The sequence below is a fragment of the Castor canadensis genome, chromosome 6 (genome assembly GCF_047511655.1).
Source record: "Castor canadensis chromosome 6, mCasCan1.hap1v2, whole genome shotgun sequence".
NCBI classification, from domain to species: Eukaryota; Metazoa; Chordata; class Mammalia; order Rodentia; family Castoridae; genus Castor; species Castor canadensis.
The window spans coordinates 540625-559048 of NC_133391.1; the positions used below are offsets into that span (position 1 = coordinate 540625).

Sequence of the window (18424 nt, forward strand, 5' to 3'; positions counted from 1 at the left end):
CCGGGAGGCGTAGGCAGCAGGAGCTCTGTGTGAGGTGGCCTGGACAAAAGACCCTACCTCAAAAATACCTACATCAGAAAGGACTGGGGTGTGGTTCAAGAGCGTCTGCCTAGCAAGCTCGAGGCTCTGCATTCAGTCCCATTACTGCCAGAAGACTGAAGGAAAAGTGAAGTGGGTAGTAGGTTAAGAGGCGGGCGTGCAGTCAGCAGCAGCTGCACAGTGCATCTGAGCGCTGGCAGTCAGGGTTGTGAGTCCACACGACAGAGGTGCTTGAGGACACGTCCACCAGTCTCAGCAGCATGAGGCACCCTGTCCGTACGTATGCTGTGTTTGTGCAGCGCTGAGGAAGCCCAAGGCTCTCCCGCGGGAAGGGCTTGAGCATTTTCGGACCACTGAGCTGCCTCCTGCTTGCCGGGCCACGCGCTGACGAGCACGCGCCCTGTGTCCTAGGCGGCAGCGTCTTAAGCACCCGGTGCTCGGAGACCTACGAGACCACGACGGCGCTGCTGAGCCTGTTCGGGATCCCGCTGTGGTACTTCTCCCAGTCGCCCCGCGTGGTGATCCAGGTGAGGGAGAGCTCTGTACCTGGGGTTTGTAATTTGGGAAAGTCAGACCCGGGTCATTTCAGAGTTGGTGTGCGGCGGCAGCGAGCCTCTGACAGACATTTGAAGGTCTGGCCCCTGTAGGGTCAGGATCACCAGGAAGTGTGATCTGTAGCTCTGCAGCGTCGCCTCTGCCCGCCTAACTAACCTCATCCATTTAACACGGACACTGTTACAAGTTTGAGTCCTCCTCAAACACTGGAAATCAGAAAATGGGACTTTCAGCCTCGATGTGTTTGGAGTTTGAACTCAGGCCTTCACTCTTGCTAAGTAGGTGCCGACTCCCAGCCTTTAACTCAGGCTCATGTAATAAGAAAGTTAAGCTTTGTAGGTATTGTGTAGGAAGCAGCATGGTATGTGTAGGGCGTTCCTGCCGGTCCCACACACCCTCCTGGAGCCACAAAGTTGCATCTCCTGTGAACTTTGTCCTTCTGGGTTCTATGGTGGCTTCATAACCAGCACAGTTGGTCACGTTACTCAGCCATCATCCCTCTCCTTTCCCCAGAGGCTGAAAGTCCCAGCTCTGTGAACCTGCATTGGTCCTGGTGACCAGCCCCATCCTGAGGCCACCTGAGGCCCTCGGACACCAGCTGGCTCATTAGCAAACAGAATCCGTCACCAAGACTTGTAGGAGTTGAGCCAGCAGACGGTGCAGACCAAATACACATTTCACAAGATCCCCCAGCATCATAGTTTGCACGGTCCTGTTGCTTTGTAACGTAGAAAAATCTTTGCCCGGGTGGAAGGAGCAGCTGAGTTTCCCTGTGTTGGAAGGACGTGCACATGTCCTTGTGGGTTTGGTCTTTTTGCTGTCACAAAATGTAGGTGTTAGATGCACACATGGCAGTGCCTTTCCCAGAGTGTATGACGGGATTTTTTTTCTTGTTTGAGACGGGGTCTTGCTATGTACATCAGGCTGGCCTCCAATTCATGATTATTCTGCCTCAGCCTCCCACGCGCTGGGACTACAGGGGTGCGCCATCACCTGGATTCATGAGCTTCTACCGTGCACACATTCTGTTATTTTGGTATTACCAGTCTTTTAATGCTTCTGTTTTATAAGTGGTTAAGAGCTTGTCCACCTTCCCCAGCCTGACATATACCCAGGGAACTGCTGGGCATTCCGAGGCTCCCAGGGTTACCTGGTGGTGCGACTGTCGGTGATGATCCGCCCAACCACGTTTACCATGGAGCACATACCAAAGACGCTGTCACCGACCGGCAGCATCTCCAGCGCCCCCAAGGACTTTGCGGTCTACGTGAGTGCACAGACTTTGTCCCTTCTGGGAGTTCCCCCAGACGCCTGCCGCAGAAGCTGGTGGCACCCATGTCACAGCGGCAGCTCTCTCCTCTCGCTCTGCCCTGGCTGACTCAGTGTCTGGAGATATTCTCGTTCTTCCCATGAGGGAGGGAGGCAGGTGGTCAGTCCAGTTCCTGTGCCATGCCAACAGCACCAGTCAGATGCACCTGGCTTGAGGACTCTGTTCTCTAGCTGGTTTTCTTTACGGTGTGGGCACGGAATCCAGGGCGTTTTGCAAAGACAGGGCTCTGCCACGGAGCCACATCCCAGCCCTACTCGCTGAGTAGCCTAGGCCAGCCTTGAACTTGGAATCGTCTTGCTCCTGCCTCCAGGTTTTCCTGTAAAATGTGTAAGAATGCACTAGAACGTGAGGAAACGCCTGTAACCCAGCACCTGCACAAAAGCCACTGTTACTTGTGGCATTCTTTGATTTCTCTTTTTGCCCTTTAAAAAATGTACTTGAAGTCAGATGTGGTGATGCACACCTATAATCCCAGATAATTGAGAGGCTGAGGCGGGAGTCCAGACCGGGCTACCACACAGTGAGAACCTGTTTTTAAAAAAAAAACCTTAAGAAACGCAGTTGATACAGTTCTGTTCACGAAGCCGCAGAAGTTCAGCTGTCTTCGTGGTGGCTGCACTCCCCAACGCCACTGCACACCGAGCTGGCCTGCTGTCTACAACCCACTCAGGGCGCAGCTCTCTCAGCCACGTCCTGGGGTCATTCGCCTCGTGGTGCTCTCTGGGACTCACGCCGTCTTTTTCATCGGGTGTCATTGGCATACCTCCTGCAGTTGCTGCCATCATGGGCTGCGGCATCCGCTCCTTGCCCCGATTTCTTGTGTGGCAGTTTTCATGCCTAGCTAGGCTAGCCCTTCCCCCATCCTGAAACAGACATTGGCAGCCCTGTACTTTCTGTTGAGTTTTACTGGGTTGGGGTAGAAGGTAGCCATTGTTAGGAGTCATTTCTAGGTGCAGTGGGATCAGTACAGTCACGCCGCTGCTGCCCTCAGCAGCATCCACCACCTCCCCCTCCCATGCTGAAGCTCTGTGTTTCGAGCCACTTGCTCAGCCCAGGCCTGGCGTCATCCTCTGTCCTCACCCTGCTAGTGTCGCCTGAGCAGTGAGGGCCACCGGGGCCATGCTGAGCTGCACCTCGCTAGTCTTAACTCACCTCTGCAAGGGGAGTGGCCACACCTGCCCACGGCCCTCCAGGGAGGCCTCGGCATTGCTGGGGAGGCGGGGAACCTGATCCTGGGCTGGTGTGGCTGATGCTGTGGTCTGTCTTGTCTCAGGGACTGGAGAGTGAGTACCAAGAACAGGGACACCTGCTGGGGCAGTTCACCTATGACCAGGACGGGGACTCGCTCCAGATGTTCCACACACTGGTAAGCACAGCCCCTCTCTGCGCACAGAAGCCAGTGTCCAGGTGTGCCCCAGGGGCAGGAGGTCACCTGGGACGGAGGAGGGAGACGGATCTGCTCCAACCCTGCTCATCAACATACAACAGGGCACCAGGGTCACCTGTGCTGTCACCCGAGCTCTGCGTCCTTACCTGTTGTCTGTGAGACTCAGGGCTGGTGACCAGAAATTAGTGGGTTCTCCGCAATTTCAGGAGCAGCTTGACAGAGCCTTCCAGATCGTGGAGCTCCGGGTCTTGTCCAATTGGGGCCACCCCGAGTACACCTGCCTCTACCGGTTCAGAGTCCACGGAGAGCCCGCCAAGTAGAGGGCCGCCTTGTACATGTGTGTATATAGCAGGGGCCGGACCCGGCACCCCCAAATAAATGAACACCCAGGGCTGCAGGGGACATTCGTGGGAGTCTTGCTGCAGGGGTGTATTGAATGTATGTCCTCAGCACTCACGGGTGGGGACTGACCGAGCCTGACATGGAGCAGAGAAGGTGGAGCCCAGACCTTTAGCATGAAGCCGTGACACTGAGCTGCTGTGTCCCCACAGGGACTTCACGTGTTCCATTGGCTAAAGCCACACATTTCTTTCAGGGAAAATTGTCACCAGATCTTCAGTCCAACCCCTTCCCTCAGGGTGGGATTTTTTCCTTCCTTCACTGCTGGCCTTGTGGTCCCTGGTGGGGGGGGGGGGGACGGCACTGTGGTCCCCACTTGGTCTGCTCCTGATACACTCAGACGCGGCTGATACACTAAGGGACACCAGCAAGTGTCCAGGAAGGGTGAGGTGAGTCTGCTGAAGTGAACATAGTGTTGTCCATAGATCTCAGGACTCCAGCACAAACAGGAACCAGGAGATGTCACCCTGTGGTGGCCTCAGGCCTTGCTGTGTTGTACTGAAGGGAACACTAAGTGCCACCCTCGGGAGGCATTCAGGACCAGCACGGTGGGCCCCTCACCACCGCTGGCCATTCTCGCGTGACCCCTGTGACACTCATTTTGGTTATAACTAATATTTAATAGACTATTTTATGCGCAGGCTTTACAATTGTGATACCTGCAAGGCACTTAAAGGGTCGGGGGGTTCTAGGAGTGGCCTGGGAGCATGTGCCCCGCATACAGCGTCCCAGCGTGGCTGGCGCCCATGCATCCCATCAGGTGACCGGGCAGAGCTTTGTGTAGTGCAGGTAACACGTGTAAGTCAGAATTTCTACATACAACTAAATTTGGGAGTTGGGGTGGAGATATTTTGAATATTTATTTTTAAAGATGCGGGATAGGACTTTGTGCAATGTATTTTTGTAAATGCTTTTCAAAACACTTGTCTTTGGTGCTTCTATTGCACCAAATTGATGCGACTATTGAGATGTTTAAATAAAGAGTTTTAATTTTTAAAAGTGCATGTGATATTTGAAGCGAAAATAAACTTAATTTTTTTTCTCACTTCGTCTTGTTTCTGCCTGGGGCCTGGGGAGGGCGTCCCCGGGAGGAGCGGAGAGCTGGCCGGCGTGGGCCAGCGTGTGCACCAAGCGAAAGGTGCTCGGTGACGGGGACACGCTGTCCCTGGAGGCAGGGCGGCCGCAGAGCGCCGCGTCCTCAGGACCGCTTGCTCAAGTCGCCGCTGGGACCCCAGCCGCGCCCGGGCAGGCGTGCGGCGGGGCGCCGGCTCCCAAGCAGCTCCGCGAGCCCGGGGTCCAGAGCGTGTCGTGGAGCTGGCGGGGGCCGCGGGGAGCTGGGTCAGTGTCGCCGGCCGGCAGCCCGAGCCGCCCGCACAGAGGCGCGAGCAGGGCGTCCCTGGACGCGTGGCCCCGCCCCGCCTGCGTAAGCACGCCGCTTACGTAGCTACGCTCGCGCTCACGTGGCCGTTCCCGGGCTCTCAGAGCACGTGGACCGGGCCGCGCTCACGTGGCCGCCCGCGGGCTCCCAGCGCACGTCATTCCGTCTTCGTTCACGCGGCCGCCCGCGGCCCAGCCCGGGGCACGTGGCCCCGCCCCTGGTCACGTGCCGGCCGCAGCGCACCCGCCCCGCCTCTACGTGGCTCCTCGCGGCCGCCGTAGAGGGCGTCGCACGGCCGCAGGGACGGAAGCCGGGAGGCGCCGCCGACCGCGCCTGCGACAGCGTCAATCCTGCGCGGAGCGCCGGCCAATGGCGGCGGCGGCGATGGCGGAGCAGGAGGGCGCCCGCAACGGCGCCCGCAACCGCGGCGGCGTCCAGCGCGTGGAGGGCAAGCTGCGCGCCAGCGTCGAGAAGGGCGACTACTACGAGGCGCACCAGATGTACCGGACCCTCTTCTTCAGGTGGGCGCGGGCGGTGGCTTGCCGCCGAGGCCCCGCCCCCGCCGACGCCCATTGGCCGCGCCGCGGCGCCCCGCGCCCCCATTGGCCGGCGCCGCTGTCTGTCGCGGGCAGCCGTGGCGGGGGCGGCGGGCTGTGGACTCTTTCCCCGCCGGCCTCGTCGCTCCTGGCCTCCTCCTCTGGTCTCTCTCTGCCTTCTCCGTTCCTGGCCTCCTGACTTGGCCTCATCTGGCCTCCTTCCCCGGCCTCTTCATTCCCGGCTTCCTCCTTCTCTGGTCTCAGTTCTGGCCTCCTTCTTCCCCAGCCTCCTCTCGTCTCATTTCTGTCTTCCTCCTTCCCGGCCTCCCCCTCTTCCCACGGACAGTTGGGTCCTGGTCTCAGAGCTGCTTGGCCAGGTCACTCCCGCTTCTGTGGCCAGTGACTGCAGGGTGCAGAGGCCGTGCCACCTCCAGTGTGGCCAGCCTTGACCCTGGAGGCGCCATGTGAGGGCTGCGTGCCCTGCATGTCCCAGGGTGTCCCCACTTAGGCCGGCAAGATGAGCCATTGCCCCGTGTCTGCGAGTGTCAGCCTGCCAGACGATGCCAGCCGTCCATCGCCATCACTCGGGGTCCCTGAGCACCGTGGGCTGTCCCCACGGTCAACCCCTGGGTGGCCTGAGTGCTGGCCCTGCTCCTTCACACAAGGGGCACCAGGCAGGCGACAACTGGGCAGACATGGGAAGACAGCCCCTTCCCACAACGCTGCGCGGGCTGTGGGCTTGGCAGGGGTGGGTGATGGGCCTTGTGGACGGCCAGGATTAGCAAGAGCCTGGGGTCAGGACCGAGGCTCACAGGCATGTTCCTTTCTCCTCGTGTCTCAAGTGACCTGGAGGGCCACTGGTTCTGGACCCTGGCACCACGAGCCGTTCAGATTGTAGCTGGCGTGCTGGTCCTGTGGCCAATGCCTGTGTTGTTTGCAAGCTCGGCCGTTTCGCCGTCCAGGGAGGAGCCTGGAAACTAATTTCAGCTCTAGCAGCAGCAGGTCCTAATGATTGATGGCGACAGTGAGGGGAGCTGTCTCTGGACACGGCCTTCCAAGTGGCCTGAGTTGTGATCCCGCAAGTCTGACCATTGAAGGACCAGGCTGTGCAGTGACCCAGAGGCCAGCGTCCGTTCTGTGCAGCCCGGGGCATGCCCTGGCATCTGTTCTTGAGGATTTGTAAACGTTTGCCTGTGATTAATGGCAAAGTGGATCTTCCCCAAATCACCCGATCCCCGCGTTGGGTCAGCTGTGCCGTGACTAGGCACTTGCTGTCAACTTAGCATCTCAGAGATGAGTCCCTTGAGGGAGGGTGTGTGTGACCTGTAACGTCCACACCCTATCTGCTTTCTACCCACCAAGGTGAGCAGGGCCCAGCCACCTCTCCTCTGCGTTCTTGGTCGTGTTTCTGAGCCTCGGCTTCCCTTGTCACTTGGGAATGAGGGAGGTGACTCAGTGGAGGCACTTGCCACACAGGGCCCCCGGAGGTCTTGTGGAGCTGCCCCATCCTTCCAGGCAGTTCCCATGGGGCCACTGGAGAAGTCATGACCCCCACGTGGCACTTCAGAGTCTTTTCATCAGTACGTGTATATTTGCAATTTACACTGTGCAGGTTGGCGGTGCACCAGTGGCTCACTCTTGTAATTCCAGCTACTCGGGAGGAGGAGGCAATCAGGAGGATCGATGTTTGAGACCAGCCCTGGCAAAGTAAAAGACTGTATCTCAAAAATACCTACACAAAAAGGAGCTGGCAGAGTTACTCAAATTGTCGCGCACTCCCATAGCAAGCATGAGGCCCTGAGTTCAAACCCCAGTACCTCAGAAAAGAAAGCAGTGTGATGGGTTTTGACATTGGAACACATTTGTGAGACTCACTGATGGAAATGCTGAAGACAAGTCACCCCAACATGTCCACCCTAGGACTGGCCTTCCTGCCCTCACCAGGCAGCCGTGGGCTGTAGTCACTGGTCACGCACTTTCTCTCTGTTGACTTTTTTCCTTCATCTTGAGGTACTGGGTTCACCTTTGGGGCCCTGTGGTTGCGAGGCAGGTGCTCTACCACTTGAGCCAGACCCCTGGCCCCTTGCTTTCTTCAGGTAGGGCCTCGTTTTTGCCTGGGGCCAGCCTCCAACTGCTGCACCTGGCCGCTACTGGCTTCTGTAATTGACTGTGTCTGTAGGTTCGTGTTTGTTGCTGTGTCGTACTCCATGTTGTGAATATCAAAACAGCCATGGCAGTGAAGGTGGAGGAGGGGAAGAAATGGAAAAAACAGCAGAAGGATCTCACGGGTCCCTGTGTCCTACAGGGTTGTGGGGATTCTGCTACACCTGGCCACCTTGGAGCTGCTAGCCGCTGTCCCAGCTATGGTCACATTGGTTCTTTAGACTTTTCTCTGTCTAGACACAGGGAGTCAGTTCTGCGGGCCTGTGGATCATTGCTTCCTGGAAGAGTCACAAAATGGCTCTGGTGACAGCTTTGCCAGAGTGGCCTTTGCCTTGGGGGCTGCAGTGTTGGTGTAGTGTTTGTAGACCTTTCGAGAAGCTTGTGTCTTCATGAGCCAGTGAGAGGTGGGACTGTGGAGCCAGAGCTTGCCTGCCTTAGTGCCATCAATCATACTGCCTGGGCCTGAGCAGCTGAGCCCGGCAGGCCTTGTAGCTCAAGCTCACTGGAGCTGTCGTTGGGTGCCTGTGCTGGCTGCTCAGCACCTGGCAGGCCAGCTTCTGTCCAGTGAGAATACGGCCTAGGCCGAGGTGTCTACAAGCTGTGCTGCCTTTGTCTGGCCTCTGTACACTCGTCACAGGTGGTGTCGTATTGACTTTCTGTGTCTGGTCATTTCTCACATAATGGCACAGGAAAGCCAGACCACGGCCTGTGGGTAAGACGGGGCTGCCCAAGAGCATCTGGGGCACCCACCCACATCAGCGTGTAAAAGGTGCTTTTGGGGCATTGTCTGGCGTCCAGGTTGCCGGCTGCAGGGGGCAGGGCTCTCAGCTGTCCTGTGGCCTTGGGGCACCCAGTGGAAGAAGTTAGATTTTGTCTCACTGAGGACTCATACTCTCTAGCTCTTCTTAATCTGGGAACAGGCATTTTCAGTGAGGTAGGGCTTCCCGGGGGGGAAGTTCCAACACCGTGTGCACAGAGAAGCCTTTCCGTTTACCATCTCTGCCTCTCCGTGACCTCGAAGCCTCAGTAGTGCCCGGCCACCCTGGGAGGCTTATCTGCCTTTCCAGAGTTGTTTTCTCCATGGCTTCCCTAAGTGAGTGTCAGGCAGAAGAGCTGAGAAGTCTAGTGTCATGGGCTGACCAGACCAGAGACTGTCACCTGGGGACAGTGCCCACAGCCTGTGTCCACGTAGGTTGGGATGAGGCCGTGAGCCTTGAGCACACCACTTTTTCAAAAAACCCCACAGCAGTGCCAGGCATCTGGCTGAGTGGAAGGGCAGAGCCAGGTCCCAGAGTGCAGGGCAGCTCTTGCACCCTCTGAGTTGGGTCATGGCCCTTGTGACCCCCCCCACTGATCACCCTTAAGAGCAGTGCTGACCAGCCCTGGCTGGTGGCTTCTTTGTCAGGTGTTGGTGGTGGCCCACTGGGCCCACCCCTCCAGCAGCCACGTGCGGTCTCTTGTGGGGGCCTATGTCCAGCAAGTGCTGCTATGGTGTTGGGAGGGGTCTGGCAGTTGGTCTTCATGGTTGACTGCACAACCAGCTCTGTGCATCCCTGAAACCTGTGTGTCCTGGTGACATGGACGACACGCTCCCAGGTCTGAGGCAGCATGGCATGTCAGTCTGGCTGCATCAGAGTTGCCTGTGCCACTGACTTCTCGGTCATGAAACAAGGCATTGTCCAGGGGGTTGTGGCTGAGAGGCAGGCCACTGTGTTCTCTGGCCGTGGTGAGGTGAGGTGTGCTGGGCTCGCTTGACTAAGGGCCGCTGTGTGCCTGAGTGACATGAAATCAAACTTCTTCCACTGGGCGCTCTAAGGCCACAGGAGAGCTGAGCCCTGCCCCCTGTTTCCCACACATGAAGGGTGGTACAGGCGTCTAGTGGTCGCTCTCAGTTCTCAGCATCCCTCTCATTATAGGACAGAGCCCAGGCCGTCCTCCAGAACAAGGTGCAGCCATAGACAGGTGGTGTTCTAGAGGAGGCCATGGCTTATGGTACTGCAGTCTCTGCTGTCATTGTCCCCAAGCCTCTGTCCTAGAGCCCACATTCCTGGTCTGCTGCGTACAGACCAGCCCTTTGTTCTCAGAGGACACGTCCATGTCCCTGGCTTCTGCATGCAGGTCCTGCCCTGCCCTGCCCCTGCTTCACCCCAGGTCCCTCGGCCTGAGCTGCTCGAGAGGGGCTCCTTTCTGGCTTGTGGCATGTTGGGCACTGGTGCCCTGCCTGCCCTTTGTCTTCAGTGGATCTGCTGATCCCTTCAGCCCGATCCAAGCCCACTGTGGGACCAAGAAAGGTCCAGTGTCCCTGGACACCCTGCTTTCATAAAGCCTCAGCCCTCCAGTGCCCTCTGCAGGCCACTGCGTGGTGCACGTCCCACTCACGCCTCCCTTTTTGCAGGTACATGTCCCAAAGTAAGCACGCCGAGGCCCGGGAGCTCATGTACTCAGGAGCGCTGCTGTTCTTCAGCCACGGCCAGGTGAGGTGCTCCTGCCTGAGCAGGAAAGGAAATGGGAGCGGTGAGGAGAGGCCTGGTGGGGCACCACACTGCCCTTGGCTCTGTCCCTGGTTGTGGGCGCTTTGCTCTCTTCTCCAGGGATGGTCGGTTTTGCACATTGCTCGTCCGTGTGCAGAGCAGATGTCTGTCACTGTCCCCATGGCCAGTGTCCGCACGTGAGCAGCTATATCTCTGCTGTTCTGAGTGAATCTGGCCTTAGTTTCTGACGTTTGGCTTTGGTCTTTCTGTCTGTCTTGCAGCAAAACAGCGCTGCAGACTTATGCATGCTGGTCCTGGAGGCCCTGGAGAAGGCGGAAGCAGACGTGGGCGACGACTTACTCGGTGCGGGCCTTGCTGGGGGGTGCGGTGCCCTGAGTCTCTGCCCCGCAGGCTGCCAGGGTGGCTGCTAGTGCCGGCCTCCCCAGGCCCTTCACTTCGTCCGTGCCTGCCTGTGGGTCCCTGGCGCTGTGGGATTGCTGCTGTGGTGGGTGACTCCTCAGCCACAGTGACCGTGCCACCTGAATGCCCCAGGCATGTGGCTAGTGGAATGGGCGTGCAAGCTTTGTTGGGGATGTTCCCAGCCTGCACGGATGCCACCTGCACGTGTGCACAGCAGTTGGCCCCCCAGCCTGCTGAGGTGGGTGCCCTTACCCATCCCAGCCTAGCTCAGCAGTGGACGGGTCAACTGGGGTGACTCTGGACAGCCCAGAACCCAGGGACATGCACAGGACACCCACTTACCCAGCAGGGGCTTCATAAGCTGTGACATGGCTGTGCAGCGGCCCCTTGGGTCTGTGTTTTTTCAGAGAATCTGGCAAAGGTGTTCAGCTTGATGGACCCCAACTCTCCAGAGCGAGTGGCCTTTGTGTCCAGAGCCTTGAAATGGTCCAGTGGGGGTTCTGGGAAACTGGGCCACCCCCGACTCCACCAGCTGCTGGCCCTCACCCTTTGGAAAGGTAGGCCTGGGGCCGGGCATGTGTGGGGACGGGAGCCTGGCTGGGCCGAGCTCTCTGAGGCTCGTCCTCCAGGGTGGCACGTCTGCTGCTGACAGGGAGGAGAGGACTCCAGGTGATGGAGGTCAACTTTGCCCTTGCTGGCTGAACCAGATCTCTCTGCCTATGGCACCTCCACGGTGGCTCCAGGGCGCCTGTCGGTGGGCTCTTGACTTCAGGCCCCTATCTCGCAGAGGCCACAAGCCCCATGGTTTCCATGCCTTCCTCCTCTGGACCAGCCTTTTCCCTGTAGCCCTTCTTTCACCTCATTTCTGGCAAGGCGATTGTGGGAGTATTGGCCCTGTGAGGGTTGTGGGGTGGCTGATGTTCTGGGTCTGGCATCCTTGGGGCTCCTGAGGGCCCTGGCATAGGACAACACTCTTGCCCTCAGCAGGTCTTTGCCTTTGCGGTCAGCATAGGCAGCCGCACCTGCCATGGCCGCCCATTCTGGGAGAGGTGACGCTGCGAGGGGCATAGGAGCACCCTCCTTCGATGAGCCCCAGAAAGTCAAAGGTCTGGCCAGAGGTGACGCACATCCCTCCAGAAAATGGGCAGAGCGCATTGTGAGCGGGCCTCAGGTGGCCACTCCTCCAGCAGCTGCTGTGGTCCACATGCATCCATCCAGCAGACAAGTCTGGGTGTCCACGGGCCAGGCACCTTGGACATGAGTAGCACTGCTGTGCAACTCCATTGTGAGGCAGAAGCCAGCCCTGGAGACAGGCTAGGGGAGGGGACCATCTACCTTGTGGGGTGGGGTTGAGGTGCCACCTGTTCCCCTCCTCGGTGCCTGGCACACCGTGCCTTGTGACTGAGAACATGCAGATTTCAATGACTCAAAGCCCAGACACTTCAGGGAACCTGTCCTCTCCCCAGGACCCTGCCAGCAGTGGACACCTGCAGCTTGGCTCCTTTCTCCTGCCCTCCCCATTCCTTCAGGGTGAAGCCACTGTATGGCCGCCTTCCACCCTGACCTGAGGAGGGCACTGCAGAGCTTCTGCTGCCTTTCTGGAGGCCAGCTCCTCCTGTACTGCCAAGAGCAGGCTGTGCCACTTCCTGTCTGCTGCCTGCTCCATGGGTCAGGCCTCCTGTTGTGCATGCAGCCACCCAGGAGATGTTCTAGTGAGATGGGCTTGGATGTCCCATCCAGTCTGCAGTGCTTCCTGCCCACTGAGAATGGGGCACAGTGTCCCTGCGACCATCCTGAGAACAGCCAGTGTGGTCGCTACCCTCTGGGGATGGGCAAGGAGCTGAGACCTGGGCCATAGCTGCTCCAGGGGACGTTGTTGCAAACTGAGCACCCCGAGCAGGGTTGGTGGTCATCACTGCCCAACTGGTTAACGTTTGGTTAACCTGCAGGTGTCTGGACTGAGAATCAACTTACTCGTTGCCCTGATCTTTTCCCCATGGAATTCCCAAATGCCAAAAGGCCTAGAGTGTGAGGACCTCACAGGAGGTGGGCCCAGGACCAGGGGCCTGAGGTGGTAGAGTTGGAGGACCCTTAGGGTCTGTCTGACTTTTGGGATCCATGGAAGAAAGAAGGAGCTTGGCCTTAGGGTTACTGTCATGTTTGTCTCTCCTCCCCCTCCCTCCCCACCACAGACTGGGGTTTTGATTCTGGTCTCTTGCTTGCTAGGCACGTACCCTGCATTCTATGCTGACCACACCTGCAGTCTCTGCTTTACTTGTTTTTTGGTGGCACTGGGTGTGTGAGGGGGTTGAACTCGGGTTCTCAGTTGCTAGGTAGGCATTCTACTTCTTGAGCCACTCCTCCAGTGCATTTTTTGCCCTGGTTATTTTGGAGATGGGGTCTCACAATCAATTTCTCTGGTCTCAAGCTATAATCCTCCTGATCTCAGCTTCCCAAGTAGCTAGGATTGTAGGCGTGAGTCACTGGTGCCCAGTTTTATTTTTGAGAAAGTGTCTCACACTGTTGCCTCACGTAGCGACCCTCCTGTCACCTGAGTCACCTCGACAGCTAGGTCCTTGCTGTTATCCACGGAAGGCCCATGGTTAGGAGGAAGGCCGGTGGTCAGGGTTTTGTTTTGTTGCCATGGCATCTGTGTTTGAAACAGGCAGGGCATTGGTGGCCTCTGGGATGCACACAGTGGTTCCCTCTCCCCAGCCTCTGAGTCAGGACGGGAGGGCTGCTGAGATGGAGCTGCTGCACATGGCCTCCCCGTGCAGCTGTTTGGCCTGAGCACCGCGTGGCTGAGGCAGCTGTGAGCAACTGCAGATGGCCGCCTCCTGCCTGGTCAGCTGGGGCTTAGCAAGGACGGGGAGTGTGCACGGGAGGTGGAACGGTGACATCCACAGCACCCTCGTTCCCACGAGCGTGTGACTGCAGTGTTTTCTTTGCCTTTGCAGAGCAGAACTACTGTGAGTCCCGGTACCACTTCCTGCACTCCGCAGATGGCGAGGGCTGTGCCAACATGCTGGTGGAGTACTCCACTGCCCGTGGCTTCCGCAGCGAGGTGGATATGTTTGTGGCCCAGGCCGTGCTCCAGTAGGTATTCGGCAAGACTGGGACCTTTGTGCCGCCAGTGGCTGCCTCATCCCAGCTGTGCCCTGCTGGAGGGGACTCAGGCTCACGCACCCTGGTGGAGACGGGTTTATAACAGTCCCGGGCACCTGGCTGGGTGGGAGCTCACTTCCCCGACTACTACCGCAGTGCACAGACAGCTGCACCTGCACTGCCCTGGCCTCGGCCCTTGGTGCCAACCCGTGGGCCTGCAATCTGGCTTCAGGCCTTTTCACCCTCTCTGCCACCATTTGTGTTCAAAGTTGGAGTATCTGGTAAAGCCGATGGGCTGTCTGCATCCCCCACTAGCTCCTGCTCAGGGCGCCTGCGTCCACAGACCTCAGCCCTCCCCCTTCTCAGGAACAGCCTTCACCTGTGATCAGGTGTTTGCACCTACAGGAAAACCTTGCTTTGCAGGTGGGTGGTGGGAGAGTGAACTTGAGGTGGGGCTCGTTCCCAGCCTCAGCAACGTCTGTGATTTTAAACAGAAATTGTTCAACGCCCAAGGCACAACGGCCTGGCTCTGTCATGTGTCTGGCTGGCTGTTTTTTTCTGGGCTGAACTTGGTACTGGCCAAGGCCTCTGTGCCCTTTCCTTGGTCCCTCTGGGGCTGCTCTGGGCAGTATCCTCCTTGACCAGAAGCCTCCAGAGCTTCCCACCTTCCAGCACAGCATCAGAGTTTGCAAGCTGTTTTCCTCCCCGGCCCTATGGGAGAAAGCAGAGGCCTCAGGTCAAATGGTCCAGCAGACACGGCTCTGCCCTTGGGCAAGTGTGTCTCCTTCCAAAGGTTAATCTTCCTCACCTGGGGCATTGCCCCACCCCACCCTGCCCCAGCCCGCTGCAGTTGTGGTCTCCATTAGGCCTGCAGGGGCACTGGACTACGTCCTGTGTGGCCTTCCATCCTGTAGTGCACATGGGAGTCTGGAAACAAGTCCTTCCCTTCTGTCCAACACCTGGGTTCTCACTTCCAGGTTTCTGTGTTTGAAGAACAAGAGCAGCGCATTGGTGGTCTTCACCACATACACACAGAAGCACCCGTCCATCGAGGACGGGCCGCCCTTTGTCCAGCCCCTGCTCAACTTCATCTGGTTTCTGCTGTTGGCCGTGGATGGGTAAGTCCGTCCATCCAGGGAGGTGGGTGTGCCTGGTGCCCATGGTGTCGTGTGGCTCTCACTGGCCATGGCCTGGTTTCTTGTTGCAGTGGCAAGCTGGCCGTGTTCACGGTGCTCTGCGAGCAGTACCAGCCATCCTTGCGCAGGGACCCAATGTACAATGAGGTGAGGCCTCGGTCCACCACCCAGCTGGGTGGCCCTGTCTGTCCGCTGCCTGGTGACCCATGACCTCTGACCTCTGCTCTGTCTCTTGCAGTACCTCGACAGGATAGGACAGCTCTTCTTTGGTGTGCCGCCCAAGCAGACATCTTCCTACGGAGGCTTGCTCGGTGAGCCACAGCACCGCACTGGGGGCCGGGGTTCTGACCTGGTGTGGCAGGCCGGCCACCACAGCTCACGCCTGCTTCACTAGACGCCCTTCGCAGATGGCCGAGCACTTGAGCTGCTGTACCACGATGGGGCAGCGTGCAGCAGCTCCTGTGTAGAAATAGTTATGGTCTTTGTTCTTTTTGCCTTTGGTGGCACTGGGGTTTGAACTCAGGGCCTCACTCACACTTGCTAGGTAGGCGCTCTACCACTTGAGCCATTCCAGCAGTCCTACACATTCTGGTGTTTCGGGGTTTTTTTTCCTGTGCTGGGGATGGAACCGGGGACTTGGATACTACCAGGCACATGCTGTACCTCTGAGGTGCATCCCTGGTCCTTCCATTTTATTTTTGAATATTGAGTCACATTTGTCCAGAACTCTTCAAGTACCCACCTCGCCAAGTGTCCTTGGAGGGCAGGCTCTTTACCATGGGCTGGGGGCTCTGTGGGTGTGGAGCACATGCCCTTCTCCTCAGTGGTGCCAGGTGACACCCCCCCCCCCACACCCCGGCACGGTCAGGCATCCCTGGGTGTGCAGAGGACACCTTGCGCTGTGCTGGATGGAGGACCTGCGGACGAATGGTCTTCGGGCTAACGGGTGTGACTTGGGTAGAGATAGCCAAATCGCCCTCTGTGACTCAGGCTTCCCTGTGAGATGCTGGGCAATTGCTTTCCTGTCTGTGCCTTTTTCTTTTTTTTTAACGTTCATCTGGCCTTTGGTTGTGGACGCTGTGAGCAGAGGTGCCTGCTTCTCTGTTGTGGTCTATGGTGGAGTGGCACCGCCTTGGTCTCCCTGAGCTCTGCAGTGGCCCTGGCAAGCTGGCCCAGGCTGCATGGCAGGTGTCTCACCTGTGCTCCTCACTCAGCTTGGGATGACGTGCACAGTGGTCATTCCCGTCAGGCTGAGCCTCCCCCATACTGCTGGTTCACTGGTGGGAGCGTTAGAGCTGCTGCATCCCCAGGTCACCACTGTGTTTCTTGGGGCTGAGGGGATGTGCAGGTGAAGGAGCTTCTGCCATCCCAGTCCTCCTGGCTGGGTCACTGCACCCAGAGTGTGCAGGACTCCTACCGGCTCTGCCTCCCTCAGTGCTTTACAGACTTTGAGGCATCAAGTTCGGACAGATAGATACTGCCTAAGCCCACCGCCGTGGACAGATAGATAGATACTGCCTAAGCCCACCGCCGTGCCAGGGTGACAGCTTCTCAGCACGGCATTTAGCTGCGTCTGTTTCAGGAACACGGACACACGTGCTGGCAGCTTCCTCTGGCTTGGCCTCTCGGGTGCTGTGGGATTCTCCCTCTGGCTGCATAGTCCCCTGTTGGAGGCTCAGGGTGTGAGTCGTGCAGGGGCGTCGCTGGCCACATGTGCTCCCAGCACTGCAGCCCACATAGCCCTGGTCGGAGTTCTGGGTGTGGGCTTGGTGAGCTCTGCCCTGTGGAGCACCTGGGCCCATGGCAGCTGTGCTCCTGGGTGGGCAGGGAGGCCTAGTGCAGGGCGCCACCCTGTGCTGACCACCGTCCTGGCTGTGCCATCTCCTTCTAGGCAACCTGCTCAGCAGCCTCATGGGCTCCTCCGAGCAGGAGGAGGGTGAGGAGAGCCAGGACGACAGCAGCCCCATCGAGCTGGACTGAGCTGGCCTGCGTGGAGGCACCACGGCCAGCACCACGGTGGACGGTTTCAGTGCGAGGCCTGGAATGCGGCCCTTAACCCCGTGGGCCCTTTGACGGGAGCCACCTTTGCGGAGCCTGCCCTATTTACGTACGGTGGCTGAGGGCCACATGGCCTGCCTGTCGCTGTGTGGCTGGGCCCCTGCCGCCCACCGTGTTCTTCAGATCACCCACAATAAAACACAGGCCTTGCTGCAGCACCCCGCTGCCGTCCTTGTCTCTGGTTCCTTGGGGAGGGCTGCGGGGTGACACGGCGGCCTGGTGTCAGGGACTGGACAAGGTGTGCTTGGCATCCTCTCACCAGTGTCCAGCACAGCCAGGGTGAGAGCCACCCGCACTCTTAGGTCCTGTGGGTGAGCAGGCTTCTTGTCTCATTTTGTTCAGACGTGGGCTCATGGAGCAGTGGGATGGGGGTCCTCGGGGCCGGCTGCTGCCTGCGTGGTTTGCCTGGTGTGGCCAGCCAGGCTGCTGGGTGTGAGCCCAAGCCTCGGCCCTGTGGCCCCTGCTGCCGCCCTGCTGGCCTCACTTTTAAAGGGCACTGCAGACTTTGTCACGTCCTTCACCTCCTCACTGGGTGATGAAGTCCTTCAACCCAGCACTTCAGGATTTAACCAAATAACAGTCCAGGAACGACCAGCTCCGCCCTTTACCGCTGAGGAATCCACGCTGCCAATACAATTACAAAGGGAAACACTTTATTTTTTCACAAAGTAAGAGTTTCGGGTCATGCATGGGAGGGGGGAGATACACCTTATTTACTGTGAAAATGGAACTTGAAGGCTGTGTCAACTGTTGAGTATAAATAAACCCTTTGTACTGGGCTCTGCGGCTGGTCCTTTCTGAGTGGGCTCTGGGCCTCGGGCAGGTGGGGGTCAGCTGTGGGGTCCCTGCTGCTGGGCCCGGCCCCGCCCTGCCCTGCCCTGCCGAGCACGCACAGCCTTGGGGGCTCCTGGGTGTGCTGGGGCTGGGCCTTGGGGGTCCTGGGAGAAAGTTTGTCCTGCGTGTGTTTTCCAGGGTTTGTCCAGGTTGCCTCTGTGGAGACAAAGTGGTCAATGGCCAGAAAGTGTCACAGTTCACTTGGCTGTGATTTTAGGAATGAATGTTGGTTTACTGAGCTCAAACCCACCAGGTTACAGGTGTCACAGTATCAGAGAGCTGGGGGCTGTGCCAGAGGGAGGGAGGGAGGCCCCGAAGGGGGCGCAGGGCACAAGACAATGGGGCCTGCTGGGCCAGGCTGGGGCCCCTTGCTGGGAACCTGCTTTGAAACCATGATTGGGTCCTGACCGACTGACGCGTTGGGAACACGTTGAGCAGAATCCAAGTTTTATTTGTGTGTGATTTTGCTCGGGTGAACACAACAGGTAGCTGGAGCCAGACACATGCTGTACACATGCTGTCCCCCCTGCTGGTGACCCTCCCACCCATGCACACCTGTGCTGTCCCCTGCAGGTGGCATGGCACAACTGCCACATGCAGACCTCAGGACGTC

The 18424-nt window shown here is 58.4% G+C and overlaps 2 protein-coding genes across 11 annotated transcripts in view; both read left to right on the forward strand.

Annotated features, from left to right (window-relative positions):
* Sun1 (Sad1 and UNC84 domain containing 1) overlaps nucleotides 1-4755 on the forward strand; it is a 41547-nt gene extending 36792 nt beyond the window's left edge. For all 10 annotated transcript variants that reach the window (XM_020169643.2, XM_074075376.1, XM_074075378.1 and 7 more), the window contains 4 exons: nucleotides 451-566; nucleotides 1694-1861; nucleotides 3198-3290; nucleotides 3518-4755. In XM_020169643.2, coding sequence (XP_020025232.2) covers nucleotides 451-566; nucleotides 1694-1861; nucleotides 3198-3290; nucleotides 3518-3631 — 491 coding nt within the window. In that variant the 3' untranslated portion in view covers nucleotides 3632-4755. The remainder of the gene's footprint in view (nucleotides 1-450; nucleotides 567-1693; nucleotides 1862-3197; nucleotides 3291-3517) is intronic.
* Nucleotides 4756-5387: 632 nt separating this feature from the next.
* On the forward strand, nucleotides 5388-17135 carry Get4 (guided entry of tail-anchored proteins factor 4). Its single transcript, XM_020169648.2, has 9 exons — nucleotides 5388-5609; nucleotides 10183-10261; nucleotides 10540-10621; nucleotides 11086-11235; nucleotides 13636-13774; nucleotides 14761-14901; nucleotides 14991-15066; nucleotides 15158-15230; nucleotides 16811-17135. The coding sequence occupies exons 1-9, from the start codon at nucleotides 5458-5460 to the stop codon at nucleotides 16897-16899; spliced, it is 981 nt and encodes a 326-aa protein (XP_020025237.1). The 5' UTR covers nucleotides 5388-5457; the 3' UTR covers nucleotides 16900-17135.
* The last annotated feature ends 1289 nt before the right edge of the window (nucleotides 17136-18424 follow it).

Excerpts from the sequence above, each read along its gene's own strand:
- Get4 (XM_020169648.2), top strand. The coding sequence starts at position 5,458 with ATGGCGGCGGCGGCGATGGCGGAGCAGGAGGGCGCCCGCAACGGCGCC. Across the intron at positions 10,262-10,539 it reads TGTTCTTCAGCCACGGCCAG|CAAAACAGCGCTGCAGACTT; the intron begins GTGAGGTGCTCC and ends TCTGTCTTGCAG. Across the intron at positions 11,236-13,635 it reads GGCCCTCACCCTTTGGAAAG|AGCAGAACTACTGTGAGTCC; the intron begins GTAGGCCTGGGG and ends TTGCCTTTGCAG.